The sequence below is a fragment of the Melospiza melodia genome, chromosome 8, assembly GCF_035770615.1.
Source record: "Melospiza melodia melodia isolate bMelMel2 chromosome 8, bMelMel2.pri, whole genome shotgun sequence".
Classification (NCBI taxonomy): Eukaryota; Metazoa; Chordata; class Aves; order Passeriformes; family Passerellidae; genus Melospiza; species Melospiza melodia.
Window position 1 is genome coordinate 32734579 of NC_086201.1, and position 19626 is coordinate 32754204.

The 19626-nt window shown below is 39.7% G+C and overlaps 1 protein-coding gene across 5 annotated transcripts in view; it reads left to right on the forward strand.

Moving 5' to 3' along the window:
• DIP2A (disco interacting protein 2 homolog A) overlaps positions 1–19626 on the forward strand; it is a 79528-nt gene that overhangs the window by 10762 nt on the left and 49140 nt on the right. For all 5 annotated transcript variants that reach the window (XR_010028613.1, XM_063162586.1, XM_063162589.1 and 2 more), the window contains exon 2: positions 14902–14973. Coding sequence is in view for 4 of the 5 variants with exons in the window: in XM_063162586.1 (XP_063018656.1) it covers positions 14902–14973 (72 nt within the window). In the remaining variant the exon portion in view is untranslated. The remainder of the gene's footprint in view (positions 1–14901; positions 14974–19626) is intronic.

The window sequence follows — 19626 nt, forward strand, 5'->3', positions numbered from 1 at the left end:
ATTTTTATTTGATTTTTACTTCATTGTTACTTACAATCTAAGTAACTTGGGACACAGCCCCAGCAAAACTATAAAAACCTTCCTTGACACACATATTCCTGCAGCTGTGGCTCAATAGTCTAATTTTAAATTACTGTTAAGATTATAAATCATAATTTAAATTATAAAATGTCTGTGTATAAATCCTTGTATGTGTTACTTTTATCCTAGCAAGTTATATGGGTCCTAAACAGTGAGATAAGTCTGTGTAGCAGGGTAGTTGGGATGAGGTGATTACAGGCTGGTTAGAGACACAGGAGGAGTAGCAGAATGTTTAGTGAAACCAGAAAATGGTAGATAATATAAGAAATAAATAGTCTTGGATTTTTATTTAAAATGGAAGCCATATAAATTAGATTTGACAAACTCAGTATGTACTTACACAACTGCTATATGGCTGTTCCTTCTTCCTGGCAGGACCAGTGTTCCCTGGACTGCATCCAGAGGGAAAAAATTTAAAATCATTTTAAACATATTTAAAATTTAAAATAATTTTAAACTTGTGAATAGCTAATAATTAACAACTTGTTCTTGTGATCACTGCATGTTTTCTGTGCCCTACAGCACCTGAGTGCATCTTCCATGGGCAAGCTCTTGCTTGTACAATTTATTTGGGTTGTTCTCTTTTTTGGGTCAGGGCCTTTTAGCCACTATTGTGCTACTAACAGGTAGATTTCTTTTCCTCACTGTGGAATGAGCCTTTTCTTGGTTTTATGCACTTCTGTCCAAAATATTCAGCACTAATAACAAGCCATGAGATTTTTTGGTGGATTTTCCTTTCTTGAGTGAATATTTGTAAGCAGTGAAGTGATAGACACTTTGTGCTTAGCTTGGAGCTGAACTCTGCAGGGCTTCAGTCACATGTTGGTGCAGCTGGTGCAGTTTGGGAAGCCCAACAAACTGACTCATGGCAAGAGGTAGCCTTGCTGTGTTCAAACAAGCAGTGTTTTGACACTGGCAAATAAAGAGAGATTCTGAATCGCTATGAGATAATTCCCTGGGGTGATTGAAGGGGACTGTGGGATAGATTGGTGACTCATGCAGTACTGATGCTATCAAAATTGTGTTCATCGCATGAAATAGGTTCTCAGTGTCCTTTCAGAGGTTATGAGCTGCAAAACTCGAGAACTTGCTTTGTGGTCCTCATCAGTGGTTGTCATATTTGGGATTGCAGTGAAATTGTTACCTGATGCTGTGAGATAAGTCACATCGATTGTTACCTGATGCTGTGTAAAGAACCTTACCCAATTTTGGGCTAGAAGGAAGGTATGACAGTTCACCTGAAGTTAATGTTGCTGTTTTGTAATTAGTAAAAGTATCTTCAGCAAAACATGGTTCAGATTAATTAATATAGAGAGATTTCTGTAAGCACAATGCTTTTACATTGTGACCAGAGGAGGGTAACCTGCCCAACCCCATCCCTTCCCCAACCCCCAAAAAAGCATTGTGACATACTCCCTTCAGATGATAAACCTGGTGATAGTGTAGTAACTTCTGCAGATTTGTCAGTTTGTACACATTATTAGTGAGGTAATATGTATTTAGTGGAATTAGCAATTGGTATTTTATGGTAAATACAAGTGGGTTGCATTTTGAGACTGAGGAAAACTTAGGTTTAAAGGAAATCCAGTTGCTGTCTTTATAGGAATTGGTGTTATGCCTTTGAGAATGATCTTCAGGGGGTTTTAGGTGTTTCAGGAAAGTTTCTGATGTCTGGAGAGTCAGAATACATGAGTTTATTAGCAGAAATTCTGAGCAGCAAGTCCTTGACTGAGGGCTACTGAAAGTGAGGCATAAACATAGAATATGTAATATGACAGAAGAATGTTGTGTTGATGCTTTTAACCTCCTTTTTGTCATTCAGTACATGTTACTGGATCTTGACACAATGTTAATAACATTGCTGATTTCCAGCTTCTGCAGAAAGAGCCTTTTCCTGGTGGCCTTTGTAGGGATTTTTTTTGCTCACAACAGAGAAAGTAACCACGGGATTCCAAGGATAATCTGCATGCAGAGTTATTGACTTCAAATTTGCTTCTTTTATTTTTTTATTTTCCAGCTGCAGTGACTTGGAGATTTTTTTTTAGGGATGTTGTATTAGCCTGACATGAGTAGAATTTCTTGAGATGTCATGAGAATTTCTTGATTTCAGTCTCATTCTTTTGGGGCTGTCTTGGTTTGAAAGACAGGTGTCTGCTAAGGAAAGCAGGAGCCTCACTTGGAATGAAAAATATGATTGCTTCCCTCTAAATTATTATAACTTTGAAGTTAAGGAGCTTTCAGGCAAAGATATGGGAAAAAGAATAACAGTTCTTTGTGGAGGGATAGAATGTAAGAGAACAGTGCAGAAGGTAATCTCACTCCTGAAGAGTTGCAGCTGTACTAATTACCAATTAAGAACAAGCCTGCCCTTAAGAGGCCACAGCTGTGTCCAGTGAGGATGAGTGCTAAAAAACAGTGGGTGAGCTGGGTGAGGAGTAAGCTGGAGTTGGTTGGCTGTGCTGTGAGGGAGAAGGAGTCAGTGGTGCAAGGAGCTGCATGTGAGAAATCCCCAAGAAGGTATGGGAGCTTTGCAGTAAGATGACAACAATAATGACAAAACTTAGGTGCCAGGCATGGTCTCAAAACTGCCCTTATCTCCTCAAAAGGTTGTGGACAAATCTCTCAGTTTTCTTTACAGGACTCAAAATTTTTTTTCAACAAGAAATAAATTAGTGTTGCTATAACAAAGCAACACAGTAGCATCATAGTGTGGTCACTTTTTATCCCAAACTGTTATTTTTCTAGTACTTGAAGAATACAAACAATGTCAAGCAAGGGGCTGCAGCAGGACCCTGGAACAGCAGGGTAGCAGACAAGAGGCAGCAGAAACTCTGCAGGTGTAGCTGCAATCACAGGGCATCAGGGTGCAGAGCTAAAGTGTACCAAAACACCCCAGAGCAGTGGCAAAGGAACGGTGGGGCTGGGCAGGGGCAGTGCAGCTCCCTAACACAGCAGAGAGAGGCTCCCTTGGGACAGAAAGGGGCTCAGGGTCCTGGGGTGTCCCCTGAGGCACCCCAGCAGATGGTGAAGTATTGGAAAACAAAAAGGCTCCCAATATTACCAGTTAGATTGTGCCTGGGCCAGTCTGACCCTCGCTGCTGGGCCAAAGGCAGCAACTGCGGCGTGTCACCCCAGAGACACCTTGGCTTGCTGGTGGTTGCAGCTGGGCACTGAACAAGTCCAGGCTTGTAAGGGACCCCGTTTACCTCAAGAGGAATAGCTTCAGGCGATGGTGAAGAGAAAAAGGAGAGGATTCTGCTGGAGGGTTTAATGTCCAGAGGTTTATTCCATGGTTACAGAGGTCTGAACGTGAGGAACTGCTCCAACAGAACGATGACCGCATGGTCTGATCACCTTTATAAGCTCAGGGACAGGGGGAGGGGAGGTACAGGTGAGCCACCAACCAGGTGAGAGGGGCAGGGTCTCAGGGGAAGGTGACACCCAGAAAGGCCAATGACCTCTGGGCATAGGGGCATCCTTTAAACTTGACCAACCACACGACGCCTTGCTGGAATGTTAGGTCTGAGTGACAGGACTCACTCAGCATGGGGGCAAGGGGGAAGGGAGAGAGACATAGGCACACCTGGGAAAGTGACCTGGAAGGCCAAAATGGGACAATACAGCACACCACAACAGTGAAGGGTCCCTCGTGTGAGAAACAGCCCTCAGTTTTAAAAATTTAGAAGGTTTATTAAGCCTTAATAAAAACACAACAAAGAACTGACTAAGGAAAAGTTCCAGTGCTGGGAATCTCTGTCACTAGTGGCTGCATGCTCATCTACAAAATAGACACATTGCTTTTTATATCCTTAGCCTCTTCCAAAAGTTTGTCATTGAACTCCTTCTCTGCTGTCTACTGGTGGAGATCACTTTCTTCCATCTTGATTGGAGCTCAGGTGTTGTTATGCTGCACCTTCGGTAATAAACCAGCCCTCCCCAAATGCTCTGACTGCTGGGGTTATTGCAAGGGAGAGAGAAAAAAGCACTATGGGAGGAAATACTGATTAACATCACTCTACATCTTATACACATAATATCTGTCTCTTAATGCTGAGAGCCAACCTTACATTACTCATCTATAGCACTCCTTTGGTGAGGTTGGGTGTTAATAAGGTCCCAGTGCAAAGGGCACTCCACTCTTCATAGAAGAAAGGCAGCAGGAGACAGAACCCTGCAGTGGTGATGAATTCTCCCCAAAGCAGCCTCAGCCTCTCTCCCCTCCAAATGCTGAGAGCACAGGAGACAGCTAGGAGCTGCCCCAGCCCCCTTTTTCCCAGCCTAATGCTCCAGGTATCTCCAACCTAAACCCTCAGATAAGAGGAGTGTAGCCAAGTGCCCTCCTTCTCTGAGCTTGGCATCTTCTTTTGTCTCTCCTCAGTACCTGGTCATTATTGCCTCCTGATAACATGTGGGAGAAAATTCCCTAAGAGAAAGAAACAACAGGAAAAATCCTAAACCCCAACAGGAATCTTTCTAGAACAAACCATAGCAAGTATAAAAGCTTTCAAATTTTAAATGTTTAAAGTATCTTTAAGAATCTGGGAATTAAAGTTCCTTTCTAAATGTATGAATAAATCAGCTGAGCTGTTGAAAGAGCACTTAAGCATTCTAATAGCAATATGTAAGAATTTGAAATTATTATCCACTTGTGTCAGGTTTAGAGTGTTTTAAACTCATGGTTTATGGGTTAAGTCGTGTACACTGGAGAAGTTGCAAGATAATAAAGGAAAAGTAGAATAACATTGGTCCTAAGAGAAGTAAATTTCTGGGGGAATGTCTAATTTCTGAAGCACTGGAGGATTTAGCCATGCAGCTGTGGACAATATAGGATTACTGGGATTCAGTGGTTTTCTCAAGACCACAGTGCATCCTAAGAAGATATATATAAAAATCAAAAAAGCTCTGCAGTTTGGAGGTATTGGAAAGTTGAAAATTGCAGAATTTTGGCTGAAAAATAGAGCTGTTAATAATGGCATGCTAGACAGCTTTCTTGGGAAAGGAGTTGCATTTCTGAAAGGAAAATTTTGTTCAAATGCATTCAGATGTGTGTATCTATGTGTGTATAGGTATATATAAATTGATGATTTAGAGCTCTCTTACCAGACAGCTGGAAAGTCTTAATTTTTCCATGAATAAAAACCAAAATGCTCATTAAATAATAAAAGTTATGGTAGAGAAGTGATTTTTTTTTCCTGGTCTTAATCAAGACTGGGGAACTTGAGGAACCCAGTCTAGATGAATGAGCAGAGGAAGTGGAGCAGCATTTATGCAGGTCCACATCAGCAGCTTGTACGTATTAGATTAACAGGAATTTAATTGTTTCAGAATTCACAGCTGTTTATGAAATGCAGCAAAGCCATTAAAGTGTCCTCTGATCATCAGTTAAAATGAAGGGACTGATTATGGCTATTTGAAATCCTGAACTCTGAGTATCTGCATGTTCTGTGTTAGCAATGTGAGGAGTTCTTTATCTAAAAGTAATGTAGATGCCTGAACAAGAACTGCTTTGTCTTAGGAATGTTTAAACTGATTATTCAAACAATTTAAACATGGTGTGAGGTGTCAATTTAAAAAATGCTGCTATATTCCACTTATCACAGACATTGTCTAAGTCTTGGTAATTGAAAGCCACTGCCATAAGAGATGGAAAAAGCAAGCAGTAATCCCTTGAAACTCACAGGTGTATTGAAGTGGCTCTGGTCATTTTAATGTTTAATTTTTTTAGTAATAAATTATAAATTGCATTTTTGTGTGCTGCTTTTTAACAACACCTTTCAATTGTGTGAAAAAGTGCTTCTGTAGCAGAGCATTTGGAAGGAGAATGTCAGTGGTGCTGGGGCTTTTGGAGACAAGTTTATTGTCTATTGCTTTGAGCTCAGGTTCTTTGCTAATGAGTTTCTTGTGTGGAGACTTTTATATTCCAGTTGCCTCAGTTTAAATGCAGGAGATTGAGTAAAAACCAGCTTAACAGTAGCTTGCTTCATTCTGCATCTACTTTGAAACTTTTTTCATGCAGTTTTATACAAGGTAAAGCAGGTCTTTGAAGGTACTGACTGTATGTGAACAGTAGCATTTCTTCTTGGGTTTGGGGTTGGGTTTTTTTGGGGGGGCTTGGTTTAGTTTTGAAATCCATGGGTGTCTTGCTTTCTTTCTGTCCTGCATCCAGTCCCAAGCATCCAACAGGTTGTTACTGCTTTACCAGGTTTCAACACCAGCAAGAGGTGCTGCTGGTGATCTTGGAGGAGATTTGTAATAAATCCACACTCAGACCTAAATTTAGGATTAGGTGACTTTTTGTACTGACATGTCTGAATAAGACTGTTTTGAGTATAAACAAGCATGGATTCTCTGCTTTAGGATTAAAAAGCTGAAACAGGTGGTGACTTCTCCTTCCCAAGTACTGCCAATCTGTGCCTTTATCCATGACCTTCCTGTTCTTGAGCTCCTGCATTCTGAAGCCTTTTGTCTCTTGGCAGAAGAATTAAGAAACAAAACAGATACCTATTCAATATTCTGTTTATTGAACAATGTCTCTTCAGTGCCCTGAATGAGTCACAGGTCTTGTTGAAAAATAACTGCAGTCATGTAAATTTTCCCAGCAGCTGCATGCCAAGGGTGTTTGTTGGACTGAATGGATAAGTTTAAATCTGATATTTTCGTGCTCCAGTATTTGTCTTTGGAAGTGTAATAGTTTGTCTGAGTTTGCATTTTGGAGACACTCAGTGTGTTGTGTTAGTTCTGGGTAGAACTGCATTGGTGGGTTTTTGTACTGGGCTTCACTGGTAAGGCATCAAATATGTGAACTTTCCAAAGTTCAGAGATGAATCTTGTTTTAAGGGAATTGCTTGCAATCTTTTTATTTTAATGAAGAGATTCCAAGTGATTAGATGATTTGTAGTTACTTAGTAGTGCTCAGTGTTAAGGAGCTGTGCTGGTAAAAGCTGCTTATAATGGAAGAGCTTGAGGAAAGCAGAACTGGTCGGTGTCAAGTGGAAGAACTTTGGTATTTTGTTGCTTCCTTGAAACCAGGTTTTGTTGAAACTTTTTGTTTCATTGAAGCTTTGTTCTGTTGTGGGTTTTTGAGGGGCCTGGTGCAGGATGTGTCCTGGGCAGTTGTTCTTGGGGCATCTAAAGGGAGCAGATCCTCTCTTCCCAATGCAATCCTGCCTTGTGCATGTGCACCCTTTGCCTCCCTGCCTCTGTTTCTCACAGCTCTGCTGCTGCACTCCTCAGCCTCCCTTGTGATGGACAGAGTGTTCAGCACACTTAAGTGACCTTTTAACAGTGCTGGCATTAATGACAGCACCAAAGCTGCACCCCAAATTTAAGGTGAGCCCTCAGTGAATCTCTATGGCGTGGACATGGCAAAATCACATGTAAGAGAAAGAATACAAAAACCTAAAGTTGAGTTGCCTGTCTGACATTCGTGGCTGTTCTAGTACAGATTTTCTGAATAACTTATTGATATTTTTCTGCCTCCTGTCTGTTTCCCAGACTCAAAAAAGTAAGGAATTGGCCACCATAAAACCAGGGGCGTAATTTGGCAGGAAATAGATGAGCATATCCTAGGACAGAAGGAGGTCAGTCTGTGTGAATAGGGAAGACTTGAGAACACAGCTTTTTGGATGGACCAAAATCTTCTGTTAATAATTCCCATGGGGGAATCCTGGAAAAAAATAGAGGTTTTGGAGTTAGTGATGTGCTGGTAGGAAGCTGGAAAGGTAAGAAGTCGCTATGAATGAATTGAAAAGCAGTTTAATGATTTGACCTTAACAAGGGAATTATAAATTAATTATATCATCATAATTGTAAATTATAACTTTGCTAACATTGTGGGTATTATAACACTCATTCTATAACTATAAATTATAATTAATCACCTGGTTTAGTGTAAGTTGTGCCTGACCATAGAAGGGTATTGAAACTAGAGGAGCCTTAAGGTCCCTTCTATCCAAACCATTCTCTGATTCTGTAAATGTGACCACCTTCCAAATGGCAGCATTTTTAGTAGATTTCTCAGCTTTGGTCCAGTTAAAGGAGCTTTGTATTTCTCATGCAATTGACAATCAAATACTTTTGATCATACAGTAGGATGAGTAAAGGTAAATAACCAAGTGGCTTGGTAAGGACATTCAGAGGCAATGCCATCAAATGGATTCAGGATCAAAAGATGCAGGACAGAATCCATATCCATATGCATATTTTGGGAAACAGCAATTGCAAGATTAGGCAGATGAGGTAAGGAAGAATAAGTGACTTAAGGTACTGCCAGCCTGTCTCTTCCAGATAATCATTAATTTTGATAAGGATATGTTATTGCAAAAGAGTATTTTTCAGGCCTTGGATTATGGGTATCACTGCATGGGACATTCTGGAAATGGTTGGTATGTGCTGGGGTTGATTCATCTTTTTTCCCTAACATGCTTTGTTTGTAAGCATCTGATTTAAAAGTGATTCTTCTGTTCAGTACTTTATTGTGCTAAAGATGCATTTCACAAATAAGGTTTTAACAAACCTTAGTTCATAGAAAATTCTGCTGCTGAGCCCATGCCTTGGCAGCAACCTGGGACCAGCATGTTACATTCAACCTCAAACAGGTGCTGGCTGGGGGCTTGAGCATGTGAGCCTGCAGACACCAAACCTGGCTCTCCTTGGGCTGCTTTTTACAGATAAACAGGGAAAAAGGTGCAGTTGGCAGAAGGCACAGGTTTCTGTGGAGCCAGGTTGGAAGGAACCACAGTGGGTCATCTGGTCCAACCTCCCTGCTCAACATTTCGTTGCCAATGTTGGATTCATGCTGTTCAGGGAGAGCTCCATTTCATCAGAAAATACACTTAATGAGTAGTGTTGCAACTGGAAATAAATTGTAAAGAAGTTTAGCCACCACAGGGACCCATGCTGGGGCGTCCCAAATGTGCAGGCACTGAACTGTTCTGCTCCTAATAGGGATTGATGGTTTTTTTTCCCTGCCATGAGAGGATGTCTGTGTGCACCAGCTGGCTTGCTTTGCTGCCTCCTTCTGTGAATAATTCAGCTGCTTTCTTTTTTTTTTTTTTCAGTTTATCATTCTGTAGTTCAGCCAGGATCTCTGAATCATTCATCTGATTCCATCTGATTCTTTGTGATGGTGTCAGATGACTTGTGTGCACCCAATATATCAGTGAGGTCTGATTTCTTAGTAAAATTATATTGTATTATGTTATTTATGTAGCTTTAACATGAATACTGATGAAGTTTGTTTTTTTAAATATCCCAGTGTTTTATTTTAAGAAGTCAAAGTGTCTGCATTCACCATAAAATGTTGCCCTGTAGCCACCCCCCTTACCTGTTATGTCAAGATTAACTGTAAATCTTTTCCTAAAAACATGGTTTTACAGTGCATGTGAGGACATGGTAATGCTGTGTCAGGAAACTAATCAAATCTGAAACTGAGACCTAGAAATTCATTGAAAAAGTTTCATCATTTACAAACTGAAATAACTTGTGTATGGAGTAGACACTGCAGGTTACAGACCTTCTCATTGTATGTTTTAACATAGCAGGTGAATTTTGAGTGTTGTGCTGCTGTTGGAGTTTTTTGGGGTTTTCTAGTGGGTTTTTAAATTATTTTCATGGTCTCATAAATGAGTTGGATATATCCATGGTCATGGATTTTTGAATCAGTCTGCTTCAGTCTTTAGTGTGGCACATCATGCCTAAGTGGCACCTTTGCTGTGATCTTTGTGATGACTACCAAAGTTTAAATATGAGCTTTGTGATCTTTGTGACTGCTGCCAAAGTTTAAATATGAGCTTTTTGCAAGTAGTAAATATGAAATGCTCTGTTTCCTGTAAAATATCTGTGGCTGTTGAGGTAACTTTTTGCGTATTAGTGGGGGGAGGAAAAAAAAAATCAATGTTGCAGACATCCAAAAACACAACTTTATTTTTAAGTTTCATACCAGTTTAATGTAAAGATCTTCATTGTGTTAGTCACTATGCATTATATAATGAGTCTGTGAAGGATGTGAAAGGAAAAGAAGCTGTGCTTTAGAAAGGCTTTTCTTTGATTCCTCCATGCCTAGATTTGCATCTTCAGGCAAATATAGAGACAGTTTTAGTGGAATTTTTTGGGATACCATGGAATGACTTAGTTCAGATAATTATTTCTGGCCTCATTCATTATAATAATTGGTTGCTATATGTCAGACAGTTATTCTACTTTGATATTTTATCCTTGGTACAGCTAGGAAGCAACAAACAGAAACTCTGAGTGTTTTCATTTCTATAGTACACTGAGATTTTGATTGTTTTGAAATGGCATTTCCATGATGGAGAACATAATGCATGTGTGCAGCATTCTTTCTGAAGCTTTTCACTTTGGAATCTTACCAAAATAACCGTGTCAGAGTTATAAGTAAACATTAAGTGCTAATTTTTACTTGAAGTTTCAAGATCCTGTCCATTGATCTGCCTGACCACTCCTAGTCTGTTTTTTCCCAACTGCTTTTGTTGGCCTTTGTGGAAGCAGACAGGACATTCCCTATGGGCCAGAGGATTCCCATTCCTTCCTCCCCATGTGTGTAGGTTTCCTCAGCCTTCTGGAGGGGATGGCAAAGCTACTGATCTCCATCCTAATGAGAACTGGAAGTGGTAGCTGGTGTGACAGATGTCGTTCACCCACAGGTGTGCACATAGCTGGCATCTGTCAGTCTGTCTGTGTTCTGCAGGGAGCTCCAGCAGCATGGAAGGGAAGGGCAGAGTTGCAGCTTCTCCTGTCTCCCTGTGGACCAAGCTTAAGGATTTGCTGCAGCAGGGGAAGAACCATTCATTAATTTGGCTTAACTGAGCCTAGAAACTGCTGCTGAGGCTGCTTTTGTGATCTGGTTATTTAACCTTATTCTGCACTGTCAGATGCTGACTCCTGGCAGATGAAGCAAATAAGTGTTTAAGCCAGGCAGAGTTGAAAAGGAGCAACTCTCTCCTCCCTGCCTACACTCACACTTCCCAAGTATGGGTTGTATGGAACAGAATAACCTGGAATGCACTGACTTTGCACATCCTCTCTGAACTGCAGGATTCACCCACCTTTGGCTTTTTAAATTTGTAAAATACAAGTGGTGCCTTTGTCCTGCAACTGCTTTGAAACTTCAAGGTGTGAATGTGTCAGAATAGAATTTTCTTTTTCTAATTTTCTAATTCTAACTGTTACTTTGGATTGCTTTGTCAGTTGCAAAATTCCTAATGGCTTGATCAAACTGAATGTATTAGATTTGATAATTCCTTCTATAATTTATTAAGCAATTTATGGTATTGTAAAATATAGTGTGTAATCCCACTGTGTAATTGTGAACAGAGTGGAAGACCAAATCTTTGCTATTAACATATTGGTCAAATCCCTTCCCTTTCTATCATTAAGATGCATATAATTAGCTGGTCAGTATTTACCTATATCTAGAACCTGATGTGTCAGTGATTCTGTTGTGTGTGCAAAGGTTTAATGAAATTCTGCATTTATATAGTTGAGTATCTCCATGCTGCTGCTTTTACATCAGACAAGTTTTATACTTCAATAACTCAAATTCCCTCAAAGGGATGCAAGTCCTGCTGCAAATTAGGAATTACCAGTACCATGCATTTTCAGTGAAGTCGTGCTAACCTTCTAATGCTCCTTTAAAGTCATGGTGATGCTCTCAGGATATTTCAAATAGGGTCTTTGAAATAGAATTTCTAATGGCTTAGTCAGATGCATCACCATATGAAATGATCAGATGTCATTTCCATTTTAAAGAGATTCCTGTAATATGAAAGATTCCAATCAAGATGTTTTCACACTTCACTTAGCTCATCATATGCAAACTAAATTAAGGTATCAGTCGACCTACCAGATGTGGTAGGCACAGAACTATCAGAGCCCATATTTCAGGGATGGCAGCAAGTCTTGGCTGCTGTACAGTTTGGAGATCCAAAACTTTCTTTGATTGCAAGTAATGATTTTCATCTTTTAGTTCCTTTATTGCCTGTTGATGAGTTTGGCTTTTTCCTGATTTACATAAGTGTAGTGTCTGGGAGAACATGTGCCAGGTAAGTCTTGGCATGGGTACTAGTTGTAGGTTTGGAGGAGCTGTTCTGGTTCCTAGATTTAGGTGGTGATAAAAGCTTGTGTGTTAAATAAAAATTATTGTGAACTGTCATGGGTAGAATCTTTTGAGGGCACACCTGTGTGTGTCCCAGCTTGGAGCTCACAGGTGTGCATATGGAGAAAATATGTCCCAAACCACTTCCAGTTTTCTTTAGACTGTTTAATTTCTACCCTTGTTTCCCAATCTTCTCCCATCTTTTCCAATGTTTCTGTAGTTTATCTAAAAGGATTTGTATTTTGATCTTTGGTTCATCTTCAGGGTTTTTTAAAAAAGTTGTTTAAGACATAGAATTAGTGATGATGTCTGCTGAATTGATTCTTCTACCTCCACCAACTTTTCAAATACAGTGACAGCCTGTCCCAGAAACGTGGGGGATATGCTTTAAATACTTCTACAGATGACATGTGAGTTATGTTTTAGACTGTGAGTTATGTTTTAGACTGGCAACTTGCTTGCCTTTCCAAGCCACTCAGGAGCCACCTCTGAGGCAGAAGCCAGTGTTGGTGCCCATGAATTTATCCTGAAGGAGCTGACAAAGGTTTCTGCAGCCAAGGTGACAGGCCTGCAATTGTGGCTGTGCTCACCAGTGGCCAAACAGTGCAGTTGTTCAAGGTTCCATCTTGCAGAGCTGAGCCAGCTGATTAGGCTCATCCATGTTTCATATACTGTCAGCTCCTTTAGAAATATATCTGCTCTTGACCTCTGCAAACTGGAGACCAGGAGCCATTTCCCTGTTTTTAGCAATTGCCAGGCTCTCACAGATCCATTCTCAGTTCCATTTAGTGAATTTGGCATTAAGATTCTCTTAGGTCTAGTGCTAACATGGTGGAATGGAAGCACACCTGGGCAGAAGCACGGTAACTACATGAGAGATTCTTGTGTGCACTAATGAATATATTTTTATAGATCATTTTAAGAAATGCTGCCACGTTTGTCTCTGTCTAGATTAATTTTCTTGGTACCTCTGACATATTTTATGTTATATACTTTACAATACTTCAGATATTCAAAGTAAAGATCTCTTCCAAACAGAGCTCTCACAGTGTCTGGCTCTGTGCAGGCTTCCCAGCTGCCTGGCTGAGCCCGAGGAACCTCAGATTGCTTTTGTGTCATCCAGTAACTCAGGAGAAAGTGAGGCTAAACGACAGCAGCTGTGGCCCCGGTGTAGCAGTGTGGCAAAGTGGCTCTTTTTGGGAGCAATGAGGGATCACAAAAAGCCCACATGGTGGGTGAATCCCCTGAGGCTCTGGGGGCAAGGGGGAGCAGTTGTTAGGAGGAGCCCCACCCCCAGGCTGTGGGGAAAGGAACAAAGCCCGGCTTGGCCGGGCAGCACAGCCCGACCTGCCGCAGGCTGCAGAAAGGGACAGGGGTGCTTCTGGCTCTGTCCTGTGCTTAACCTCGTTCAGGCAAAGTCCTTCAAGTCAGCATTCCAGCCAAATCAAAGAATTCCAAGTGCAGCAGGATGCCAGCGTGTGCAGTACTCTGGTTTGAGCAGGACTCTCTCTTGAACGCTGCCTTTTGATCGTGGCTTACCTGTGCACTTGGGTGGCACCTGGCACGGGCTGAGCTGCACACAGGCTTGGGATAAGGATCATTTGGAGCATTTAGGAAGCTGTGCAAGTTGGTTTCTTCACTGAGCTTACAGTGCAGCACTTGTGTGTAAGGTACAGTTTGGATCCTTAAAGAATTTGCTGAGCTTTAGACTTCCAAATTACTTCTGGTTTGAGAAAAACTGTTCTTCTTACTGGTGCCTCTTGTCTATTGGATTGGGTTTTTTGTTTCTCCCGTAATTGGTAATTATGCATCTCTTCTTCTGAAAGAAGATGTCTTCTGATATCCTTTTCTTTTTTTTTCACAAAAAGGGTAGTTTGTCATTTTGAGCACATGCTCCCAGGCAGACAAATCTGCTCGGGCATTTGTAGTGCTGTGGTTTAGTTTGATCTAATTCTCATTTTGATATAATAATACTATATATATGTGTGTGTGTATATATATATATATATATATATATATGTGTGTGTGTGTATATATATATATAATATTTTTGTGTATTTCTTCTGCTAATTTTTTTTTCTTTTCAAGAAAAATGGTAATTTCTCTGTTGTGCCCACATTTTGTATAGAATATTTACACGGGTTTATGAAGAAAAACTGGTGGATTGCATTTTGAAATGCCTGCAATAATTGAAGCATTCCAGGATGTGCATTTGTTTTTCTTACCTCTTTTGACCAATGTCTTTGAACTCCCCATTGCTTGTTTTGGGAGAGTGTCAGTAGCTTGAAATGATGCATATTCACTTGGATGGAGGTTGGGGATGGCAGAATGAAATTACTTTGTGTCTGTTAGTGTTCTCTGATATAGGGATGAGGCAGATATTTGAGGAAATGAAGAATATTAAGCAAAAAATTAAACACAGTCCTTATGGATTAAGGAAAGTACTTGAGAATCATTTTAAAATACAGAGTAAGAACTCTTATGTGTAAAATCTGACTGAGTAAACGGAGTTCTACTTGACCAGAGGTAGGCTGAATCCATATATATATATGTAATTAATGCCTTTTTTGTTGCTGTTTTTTTTTCCCTGCATAGTTTACTTTGTTACACTCTTTCATCAGTATGTTGCTGACAGGATGTGCTTGATGCAAAGATTTAAATGTAGACTTTCCAAACAACATGTATTTATTTCTTCTTTTCTTTAGGAGACATCACTCAGAAAGGATATGAAAAGAAGAGGGCAAAGCTGCTAGCACGGTACATACCACTAATTCAAGGTGAGAAACTGCCTGGAAATTACACCTTTGTGCCAAATTTGTGGAAATATAAAATGCAAAAGTTCTCACTAAGTAGACTGGATGAATTATAGTAGTGTTTGATATGGCATCTAAGCAGCAGTGGGAAATGGCTGTCACAGAGAAGTGCAGAGCAAGGAAAAAGCCTGAAATAGATATTTTTTATAGTTTTATATGAAATGTTAAATGGTAACATTTTTGTCAGCAAACTTCAGTTTGACAACTGCATCTGAAACTTTAAGATAACTTTAGAAATTAATAAAGTTATTGCTAAAAGCAAATTGGCTGCTTTGATTAGATGAAAATACTCAGTGGTTCTCACTCTCATGCTTTAATGTGCTGGTTTTTGCATTCCCTGTGCCTCACCCATTTCCACACACTCCCTCACCCCCTCTGTTTCTTCAAAGTGCTGACTTTTTTATATATAAACCATTACTTCTGAAGCTGGTTATTTTCAGACTTCATCATCCACAGCCAAAACCTGAGTGCCCAGCTTTATAACATTTATTTTTATGCTAGGACACTGAAATCAATCAGGGTTTAGGTTGTTATGCTGCCACTGAGATTTGGTATTCTGTAATCCCCCAAATTCCCATAGCTTGACAGATATTAAGATAAGGAAAAATGAGAAGAAAACTAAGGAGAGTGGAAGCAATAATGAGACACTGTAAACTGAGACAGTGTTGAACAGTCAGAATGTGATCTGGTGTTTCATCGTGGGGGTTCTCTTAGCAAATGTTTCTTTTTTGTGGTTTTGGGTTTTATTTGGATTTGGGGCTTTATTTAAGAATAGATGTAGGTTTTCCCTTAGCAAATTTGTAATCTCTGTAGGCCAGGCAGGACCCAACTCATCTCTTTAAAATGGCTTGTTCCTTGCAAAGAAGGAGTTTGGAATTTTAGGATGACTGACAGTCAACAGGCAGCTCTAGCCTCAGCTGCCACAGCTTCTCCTCCTTACACCATTTTTCTGGAAAGAGCTGTCTCAGTTTTCTGTTCCAAATACCCTGTCCTCTTTAACTCAGCTTGGTTAAAGATTCTGAGACCAGGTGAGATATGGATTTTGACTGAGGATTCACAATTACTAGAAATACTCTGTCAGTGCACTCTGTCTCCTAGAAAGTCATGTCTTTGGATTTCTGTCTCTTGTTTAATCTCCCATCATCTTTGATTTACTCTGCCTTCACTCCTTTCTGTTGACAGTGAGGGTTTTACTTTATATTTTTTCCTTCTCAACTCTCACAAGGCTGTTTGCACAAATACTCAAGTACTGAGCTCTGAAGCATAGCTTGACAACTCCAGTACTTTGTCTGCCATACTCCTTAAAGTAAGTCTAGATTTTCAGCTGCTGAAAGGTTTTTCTCCTTGTTCAGCTATATTTCCCTAATCACCTTAAGCAGTAGTTTAATGAGTCAGCAAATCCTGTGGTTTGTCCTACTTGCTTGAGACCACATTTTCTAAGAAGTACCAGATTACTTGATCTTTTTTTACCACTTCTGCCTAGATTAGTATTAAGCTGACAGGAATCTAACTTTAATATGCTAAAAAGTGAATAGACTGTCTGCCTCTGAGCACAAAGAATGATGCTCTGGCAAAAAGATAAAATTTGCTTAAAACATTAAGCTAACTGCCTGGTTCAGTTTCCTGACATATGCTCCATTAACCCAGTTCTAACTTGAAATTTCCTTAATTGACACAGCTCCAGCATGGCTCGGGATAGTGTGTGGGAGTCCCAAAGGCTTTGAGCCTCCAGAAATTTTTTATCATTAACAATTTAATTGTAGCACTGCTGATAAAATTCATAAGGTTCAGTATCTTTGCAGCCTGATGAATGTCAGCATTTTACATTTATTGACTTCTTGCTCTACGATTTGATGTCCCCAGGACCACTAAATCATATCTTTCTACAGCTTTATGTCTTAAAAATGCACTTGCATGATCATAGGTTTGGGTCTAAAATGGTTTGGGCTCTGTTCTGCTGCACTCTATGGCTGAATCTGTGGGGAGCCAGATCATTACCCAGACAGTGTTAAACAACCCCACAGAGGGCTTGGGGAACAGAAAAAGACAGAAGTGCCTGCAAAGCACATTTTTAATTAACAGGAAAATTAAGCAGAACATCCTGTGATTCAAGGGTCTCATTCCTGTAGATTGTTTTGTGTTCTAAAGTTCTAAATCTGAAATGATGAAGAGTTAGTGGAAATGTAAAGATTTTGCTTAGGAACCATAAAACTCTGTAATTATATGGAAATAATAACTAGAATGAGTTATTTTTCACTGATCCAACCAAGTGCACTGTGCAAAATCAAAAACAAGTGTTGAGTAATAGCAAGCATTAAACAGTAATTAATTATTTTAATGAAGTAAAAATTTAACAGTCAGTAATTGGCTTCCTCAGTCAACCTCTGCATGCAAATTACAGATAAAACTCTGAGGAAATAATTAATTATATCTGTAGGCAATCTGGCATGCTGCATGATGAGGCTTCTGAGTGATGGATAACATCAGATACATGGCAGAGGGTGATTTTGAATGTGGATAAAGCTGGGATGCAAAAACATTCAGAAATAACAGAATAAAATACAGCATTTACAGTGAGCATCCTCTCCTGATGGGCAGGTGATGGTCTAAGCTTCCTTTCTAACACCTCAAGTAAAACTCCTGCCTTGTGATGGTTATTTCTGATTATCCTGATTTCTTACTGATATTTTTACAGTGTTACTGGTTATTTTCAATTTGCCTCTTGTGAGGTTGCAATTGTAGTTAGTGTCCTGGTGCTGCTTTACAGAGCAGTCTCTGGAAATTATTTCACTGGATTTAGTTAGTGCTAGAAGAACATCTTGGTCAGTGACTTCATTTCTCCTCTGGGGTCACAGTGATTCCACTCTAAAATGATTTTCTTTTATTATTTTCTTCCTTAGCATTTCTGCTCCAGCAAAATTGAAATGATAACCATTTTCAAATTTTTATTTTAAGGGAAAATGATGATGAAACCTCCTCTAATTTTTGATGAGGCTGGCATATCCCATACTTCTATTTTTCTTAAATTTTCATGGGTTTTTGTCTCTGAAAAATGTTTCTGCTGCTACCAGGAATACTTGTGCTTTCTGTTCCTGGTTGCACCAGGTGGTCTTCAAGGTCTCTCCAACCTGGGTTGCTCTGTGATTCTGTATTACTGTGGTTTTTGTTTTTGCATCCTTGTGGTTAAGAGGTACCCACAAATCAGGCACTCATTCAATTAGAGTGGGAGTTTTACATACCCCTATAGCACTTAGTACCTGTAGTTCCATTTTTAGGGAATATGCAGCTTTGGTGTCTTAGAGTCTACAAAAGCTTTATAATTTCTTATAATTTAAGGAAAAAAACATACAAGTACCTTACTTGCTGCTATGGAGTTAAAATTCCCACTTTATACTATGGATATAATGGCTGTGATTAAAGGATGTCCAAATTTTTAGGGAATATGCAACTTTGGTGTCTTGGAGTCTACAAAAGCTTAATAATTTCTTATAATTTAAGGAAAAAAACATACAAGTACCTTACTTGCTGCTATGGAGTTAAAATTCCCACTTTATACTATGGGTATAATGGCTGTGATTAAAGGATGTCCAAATTTTTATTGGCTAATTTGGTTGGATCTTGGTGTACTTGGTTTAAATGAGGTATGTGAAAATGTAAGGTGTTCACATGGGCTAGTTAAAAAAGCAGTTTATAGCTTCATTGCTCAGTTTCTCAAAATACCAAGAGATTGCTATTCCTGTGCCTTTTCAATTCAGTGCACATCCTTGTACATTAGGAGTGCTGGGCTGCTTGTGAAGCACCTCCTGAGCTGCTGCTTAAAATGGACTATTATTTTGAGAAATTTAAGCTCTAGCTAATGCCTCGTGGGTGTTCTGCTTACCAGTGTGTCATAGAGTCTAAATAAGTGCCTCTCTTACTTGTGAGTAAGTAACACTTACTTTTTATTTTTATTGAGGTGGTTTAGTCAGTGTTTGGTTTCTCTGAATTGGATCCAAATCCTGGCTTGTATTTGGTTTCATTGAGTTTATAACAAGTGTCTTCTGTGCCTTTGTATTCTTTGCTGCTGTTCCATCTTCTTTGAATGGAAAGTGTTAATGCCCTTAAAATGGTTTCATAGGCTGCAAGTGGAAGCTTAGGAGGTGGAATTTACTTCTTGAGTAGAGGAAAATGTTACAGAATCATGGAAAATTGTCACATATAATGCATGTGTACAATGCCTTGTGTTATCATTATTATTTCTAATCTCTTGAATTTCTGATACCGTATTCTGGGTAATAAATTACATTGGGTAAATCCTTGTTCAGTCCCTCTCATCTGGAAGGTGTGAGCACTTCCAAAGCTGGATGTTGAAGATAAAAAATGCGTGTACAGCAGGTAATATGTTCTGAGATGGGATATGACAGTAAAGGATGGTACCATTGAACTTGAGTGAGGACTGGATACTCAGTAAGTGCCCAGAGCCAGACCTCCACTTTCTGGATTTTCTGCCTTGTCATACCTTTTCCTTTCTTTATGCTCGTTGAACCTGGCTGCTGTCATTTGCTCCTTTCTTGTTTCCTTACCCAGTTCAATAGCTGCAGAAAGACTTAATAATGTACAAAGAGTCTGGAGTTTGCT